Here is a 7,500-nt window from a genome sequence, read left to right as displayed (position 1 = left end):
CTGACTACATTCAACAAGCTTAAAGTAAAGCCACTAAAAGTCCCATTGAATACAAGCTTGTTGACTAACTGAAAAAAATATATTACACACAGTCACAAAACATTTATAATAATCATATATTATATTAACAAATATTTTGTTGAATTGTGTTTTCTGAAAATGGGTTCCAATAAATAAAATGTGACTGTTAAGACAGGGTGTAGGGTTGTCTTAAATTTAAGAAGAAAACTAAGACAAATCTTAAGAAAATAGTCTTCAAGAATCCCAATATTCTTAACTTTTTTTCTTAGGGAAAATCTTAGGAAGAAAGTTAAGAAACAACTTAAGAAGTCTGTTTGTGAATATGGAATCTTCTTAACTTTTGACTTAAGACAAAAGTTAAGAGAAAAGTACCAGTTAAGAACTATTTTGTTCTTAAGTTTCTTTGTGAATCCGGCCCCTGGGCTGGACTGGCAGTATGGCATACCGGGCATTTTCCAGGTGGGCCGACGCCCCTCGAGTGCCGATTTTTTATTATTATTTTTTTTTACAAAAGAGACCGGCCGCCCACGATGTCATTTTGACGGCCCTTGACCCGGGCGGTTCTACGGGGTGGCAGGGGGGGTTGGCATTTGCCAGACATATGATATGTCAACATGATCTCCAAAAATTCTGTGCTCCTGGACACGGATGTTAAGGGCACAAAATCCGTGTCCAGGAGCACGGATTTTGCCAAAATTCCGTGCTCCTGGACACGGAATTGTTTTCCGTGCTCCTGGACACGGAATTGTTTTCCGTGATGGACACAGGGAAGTGCTCTCTCTATAGGCTAATCCCACAGCTCTATGTTTCCACAGTCTTGTGTTTTCTCAGGATTTTTCTAATTTCAAATATTTTTTCTAAAAAAAAAAACATTTCCTACTGACAGGTTAGGGTTAGGGATTGTTTTGGTCTGGGCACAGCTAGTTTTCTTTCATTCATTATATGAATTTGATAGCCTAGCAACCAACTGGAAAAGATATTTCTCAAAAATATGTCTTAAATGACAGGTTAAGGTTAGGGAATGTTTTGGTCAGGGCACAACTTAAATTGCTATAGCATTATTTTGTTTAGAATTAGCATTTGTATGTATGTACGTATGTACGTATGTATTTTCTAATGATAGAGTTACACAGTGCTGTGGTAATAGACTATAGAAAGCAATTCCGTGTCCAGGAGCACGGAAAACAATTCCGTGTCCAGGAGCACGGAAAACAATTCCGTGTCCAGGAGCACGGAATTTTGGCAAAATCCGTGCTCCTGGACACGGATTTCGTGTCCTTAACATCCGTGTCCAGGAGCACAGAATTTTTGGAGATCAGGCTGGATATGTCAGCCCAGGTGCCCCCTCAGATATAATAGACTCTAGCCCTGCAAAAAACGCGTGGCGCCCATGAAATCGCAAATAGCGGTTCAGCAAAACATCGTTTTCCCCCCACACACTCTTTGATGCATGTTTGTATAGACATCTTGGCTGTGGACTGGGGCATGTGGGGTACCATTCGAAAGCTTACATTCTCCTCTTTCCAATGGTATGCATGATATTCAGTTGCCATGTACATTACGACAACAATGACACATAGAAGCAGAGGTGTGCTTTTATATCCTGAGGAAGACAAAGTCTCAGAGAAAATACACTGTATTTCATTCATTTGGTTTTCCTTTTCCAAGTTGAATGTGTACCAATGGAGATTTGTAAGTATATGCCTATGCTCTATAGTCCATGTGATAAATATATAGATTTGTTTTAATAGGCTACATGGAGATTAATGTTAAACTTCATGGTTAATTCATGAGACTTCATTTTATTCCTCCTGTAAATTCTGCTCTTTAAGGCCAAAATATTCACTGGCATGTGCTAATTGCTGTCTTTGTGGTGGAATGGTACTGTTGGTGATTCTGTAGAGTAGCCAGTGAGTAGCCACTAAGCAAATTATTGTTACTACCAATAAATATTTCAAGAAGACGCTTTTGCACACCTCTGGTTGGGCTGGTGAGGTTGTGATTCAAGTGTAAAGAAATCCTGCACTCTGTCCATTCCACCAACAAACTTTAATTCAACATTTTGGTCATCCGACCTTCTTCAGAAAAAGTTTGTTGGTGGAATGGACAGTGTGCAGGATTTCTTTACATCTAACTACCAATACATATAAATGTGGATATTAAGTTTAAGTATTGTATTTAATCATTTTAATATTTAATAATAAAGTTAATAATTTATCCCTCTGTTCTTGTCTAGTCAAGCCAGACTGTTGAGGCAGAAGTTAACTACTTCTGAAGAAAGACACTCCAAACCCAATAGTGAAGGTCTATGTGCCTAACATTAGAATAGGTATGTGCCCCCTCTCTTTGTGTGTGTCCAAGGAGCTGATTGGACTGAAGAGTGCAGATAAGGCCTGTTCATCCCCAGCTGCTAGGTGCTCTCTTCTCTCAACTTCCAGGTTTTCTGCCAGCTTACATGACCAATCATACATTCATTTTAAATAAACAATTGAACGTGAAGTAACTGCACGTATGGTGGGGATTTTTGGTAGGCCTACCTGAAAGAGGGTTTTTTTCCGTCAGAAGACATTAGTTGCGTCAATTTAATGGCGGTGCTCCGCTAATTACCGGTATGTGGGGCCGGTCTGAGCCAAAAAATGCCCGGGCCGTTTTGTTCTCCAAGTCCAGGCCTGCTAAGAACAGTAGAGTATGGGGTATTTTCACTTTGTTTGATGATCATACTTCGTACAATGGTTGTGTCACTGTCATTATACAGACAAACACTAAAGTATATTGACTTTAAACTAATACAATTTTGATGTCAACTACATATTTATGTTAATTTCAATATTTGACCTTTTTTGAATATACTAAGGACCCCTAAGACATAGTCTGCAGAGACTGCAGAAAACTGCACAGACTATAGAAAAACAGAGACTGCAGTGTTTTACTGTACAGTAGACTATATAACGCAGACAACTGTTTTCAGTCTGGTCTAACAGTATTTTGGTGGCAGGATCTGCATTTGACATTAAGGTGAAAGGTTTAGCTACATTTTTTTCTAAAATGAGTGCCAGGCAAAAACTGTAACTCTACGCCCAGTTGTAAAATTAACTGTTTGGTCCACACTCATGTGATGGGTGACCTAACCAAATTGTTAGGTCACCCATCACATTACTACGTAGTACACATTGCAGCAACTAGACACAGAAAGTAAACATGAAAACGCCACAGTGTCTTTTGGTTTCTCTATTCAAAAAGTATGTCATTCTGAGGAGGTGATAGAAGTCTAGGAGTGTGTTCATAATTTGGACATTGTTTGTAAACCAGTGAGTTGTGTTCACAAGAAAAACGAGCATTGTGCAATTTCTTTTTTGTTATATCTTGCAGTGTTTGTTATACATTGCAAACATTGCATTGTTTGGTTGATTTGGTTATACCATAGGTGTGTGTATCTGTGTGAGGTTTTGCAAAAGCTGGCAAAAGTTACAAAAATGTGCTTTAGGAAACGGAAAAAAATAGCATGGGACCACCACCTCTCATTACATAGCATCAATGGGCAGCCATGGCCTAGTGGTTAAGGAGATGGGCTTTAGATCAGAGGGTTGCAGGTTTGAATCCCACCCTTCCACTCCCTATCTCACTCCATGGCTGAGGTGCCCTTGAACAAGGCACCTAACCCCACACTACTCCAGGGACTATTACCAATACCCTGTATTTAAAAGAACTAAGTCACTTTGGATAAAAGTTTCAGCTAAGTGTAAGTGTAATGTAATGTATAATCACCTCCTCCTCTCCCCTCTCTCCTCTTTGTCTCTCTCCAGGAGGTGGTAACTGGGGAGATTGGAATGCCTGGTCCGCCTGCTCCAAGACATGCGACTCTGGGTGGCAGCGACGTTTCCGCATGTGTGAGGGAAGTGGGGTGTCGGGGTACCCCTGTGAGGGGTCGGGAGAGGAGGTGCGCTCCTGCAATGACAAGAAGTGCCCAGGTATGCATTTGTGTCTCAATGTGTGTGTGCGTTTGTGTTTGTATGTGTGTGTGAGCATGTGCATATGTGTGTGCATATGTGTGTGTGCATATGTCCCTCTGACACCATCACCTCTGATCGCTATGACATTATTAACCACTGTTGCTATGATGATGATCTCCAGCACCCCATCATTAGTTGCTATGGCAACTCATGATCATGCAAATGACTTTTAAATTGTAATGTGGGAAAGAAAGTCATATATAACCGCATAATATTAGCCTGACTATTGTTAGTCTTGTATAGTTCCACACAGCGCAGTAAGCTCCAGTCACTATGTTTTGGAGAGTGTGAATTGGATTCGTTTTCAAAAGGATTTATCTACAATGCGTCTGTCCTTTCCGATAGCAAAGTCCTTGAAAACAGTTCCCTGTTCATCTTTTAAAGAATCAATATATGGTAGAATCTACAATACAATTGTCGCCTGCCTCCGCAATGCGAGCCGCCATTGTTACAGAAGCAGTAATTGCTTCAAGATCAGAGATTGGAAAGCTTCCCTAAAGACGAGACCTGTGTGTGTAGCTTGTGAAATACACTACCCACACTGGCGGAGCTGTGCAAAACTATACAGGTCTCACGAGAGCTAGGCTAACATAATATAACCACATCCCCCTACAGCTAAGACTTTCTGTGTGTGTGTGTGTGTGTGTGTGTGTGTGTGTGTGTGTGTGTGTGTGTGTGTGTGTGTGTGTGTGTGTGTGTGTGTGTGTGTGTGTGTGTGTGTGTGTGTGTGTGTGTGTGTGTGTGTGTGTGTGTGTTCACGTGTGTTCACAGGCCCACATGAGGTCTGCAAGGATGAGCATCTACAGGCTATCGCATGGAAACGCGCCTCTGCTGGAGAGACTGTGTACAGCAAATGTCCAGCAAATGCTACTGGTAGACACACACACACACACACACGCACACGCACACGCACACGCACACGCACACACATACACACACACACACAATCTGAATCAAGTGTCCAACTTGCTCCACTGGCACACACAAACACACGCGCACACACACGTGCACGCGCACACACACACACACACACATATGCAAGCACGCACACACAGAGGCGAACAGAACCCTCTGTGTCCCTTGATGATGCAAACAGCGGAAAGAGAGAACATGCAGAAGTCAACAACAAGACCAAAGAGTGAACAAAGCCCTAGAGCATAAACGAGTTCACAGACACACACACAAACACACGCACACACACAAGCACGCACGCACGCACGCACACACACACACACACACACCACACACACACACACCACACACACACACACACACACACACACACACACACACACACACACCACACACACACACACACACACACACACACACACACACACACACACACACACACACCCGTGCAACTTAAAAAGTCTTACCCTGGGGCTAATAGCACACTCATGCATAGACAGACTTGTTCGTCAAAATGATTACAGACACAGCAAATAACAACAACAACAACAACAACAACAAACAGTACGTGATATTGTGAGAGGTCAAGGTCACAAATGTTTACGATTGATATCAAGAGAGTCAAATGCATCAAGGCTGACCTCTGGAAACCAATAACAAGTTCACTTGACGAGTAACCCTACAGGGAGAATTTTTAGTTCACACAATCAGAGACATAATATGGTAGAGGAAAAATACTACATGGCAAAGCAACATCTATCAAGGTCATAGATGTTTACGAATAATATAAAGAGAGCCAAAGTAGTCATGTCTGACCTCTGACAATCAATAAGAAGGTCATATGAAGGTCACACATAGGCAGAGTTGTTCGTCCACATGATCAGAGGAATAAAGAATCATGAAAGAAAAACAGTGCACAAAAAAGTCAAGGTCAAACATGTTTACGGTTGATATCAATAAGATTAAGGGCTTCAAAGCTGACCTCTGGAAACCCATAACAAGATCACTTGAAGGTCATACATTCAACATACATTACCAGAGTTGTTGGTCCACATGAGAAAAACAACACATCACAAGAGGTCAAGGTCACAGATGTTTAAATTTCATATACAAAGGTGGCTTGAAAGTCATCTCGCAGGCTAGCCCTGGTAAACCTAAACAGAAAAAAGTTAAGTCCTGAATTACACCATTAGTGCAGCTGTGGACCAAATGGTTGGTGTTCAAACCAGCTCAACTGCACATGGGACAGCCATGATGTAATGGTTAAGGAGATGGGCTTTACATCAAAGGGTTGAGTTCGAATCCCACCCTTTCATTTCCTAACGCACTCCATGGCTGATGTGCACTTGAGCAAAGCACCTAACTCCATACTGCTCCAGGGACTGTAACCAATACCCTGTAAATAAAGTCACTTTGGATAAAAGCGTCAAATAAGTGTAATGTAATGTAATTAGGGCTGGGCAACGTTAACGCGTTAACGGTGAGTTAACTATTGAGGTCAGTATCGCCCGACAATTTTGTTAACGCTTAAACGCATTGTTTTTTTGTTTTTTTTTTGCCTTTTATGACCATTGCGTCGTTCGTGTACTTTTATTTTGAAAGAGCGCTCCTAAAGCCCTGCCCCTAGCACGCAGCAGTTGGAGACCACCAGTGACAGCTGACAGAGAAAAAGACATCAGGGTCTAGAAAGTGGGCAAAACTTCTGAATGGACATTTTCGGCATTAAGTTCTACAGCCCTCATTGCGTAGCTCTCGAACAGCATGTGGCTTGCCTTGGCAACTCGCAAGATTATGAAAAAAAGTATGAGCTGTCAATAATGACACACGGACTGACAGTGTGCATACCTGTGCCGACCGTGAGATATTAATTCCTCAGGCAACGTTTTGGTTTCTATCTACATCTGGCGCTGCGCATGCATGGTAGGCTAGCAGAAGAGGCACAGTAGAAAAATCAGCTGTAAAAGAATGCATCTTTAGCCAAAGTCTAATTGCGTTTAACTTCTGCATTTCACAAAGTTACATTCAGCATTCATATCGGCACCAACATAGTATGATTTCGCCGTGCCCAAAAGTTCACCCGACATCAGCAACCTCACGTTGTCAGCGTTTATGTTATTGTTTTGTCATGCCAACGTTATTGATTTGAAAGTTGTAGCCTAATTACTGCCAGCAGTCAGTCGATTAGTTTCTATCGCTGCAACACCAAAATAATAGATGAGGACGGAGAGTGGACAGTAGAGTTCTAGGCTACTCCATGCTCTTGACAGAGAGGGAAGGAGGGGCATTTCAGACACACCCCTGCTTGCCTAATTCATTTCAAGTGACAAGTTTTGTTTCTTGTAGGATCATGTAGACTATCCTAATTTGAGTTTCTAATATTTCAGCTTCAGTTCAATCTAAATAGCCTATAGTTTAATAATTGTATGAAATAATGGTGATACTCTAATCTTAAATAGCCTAGTAGGCCTAATTGTATGCAAACCTCTCCTCTACAATAATTTCTTTCATTAGTTATGGGCATGCTTTATAACTTAGTGTGATATGTAGGCCTAGATTG

At 41.6% G+C, this 7,500-nt stretch overlaps 1 protein-coding gene across 1 annotated transcript in view; it reads left to right on the top strand.

Moving 5' to 3' along the window:
• Positions 1-7,500, top strand: part of adgrb2 (adhesion G protein-coupled receptor B2) — a 253,236-nt gene that overhangs the window by 90,417 nt on the left and 155,319 nt on the right. The window contains exons 8-9 of the mRNA XM_063186118.1: positions 3,825-3,989; positions 4,803-4,904. Coding sequence (XP_063042188.1) covers positions 3,825-3,989; positions 4,803-4,904 — 267 coding nt within the window. The remainder of the gene's footprint in view (positions 1-3,824; positions 3,990-4,802; positions 4,905-7,500) is intronic.

Source organism: Engraulis encrasicolus, chromosome 20 (assembly GCF_034702125.1).
Source record: "Engraulis encrasicolus isolate BLACKSEA-1 chromosome 20, IST_EnEncr_1.0, whole genome shotgun sequence".
NCBI lineage: Eukaryota > Metazoa > Chordata > Actinopteri > Clupeiformes > Engraulidae > Engraulis > Engraulis encrasicolus.
The sequence above is the reverse complement of the archived record's forward strand: the minus strand, read 5'-3'. Positions and strand labels throughout refer to the sequence as shown.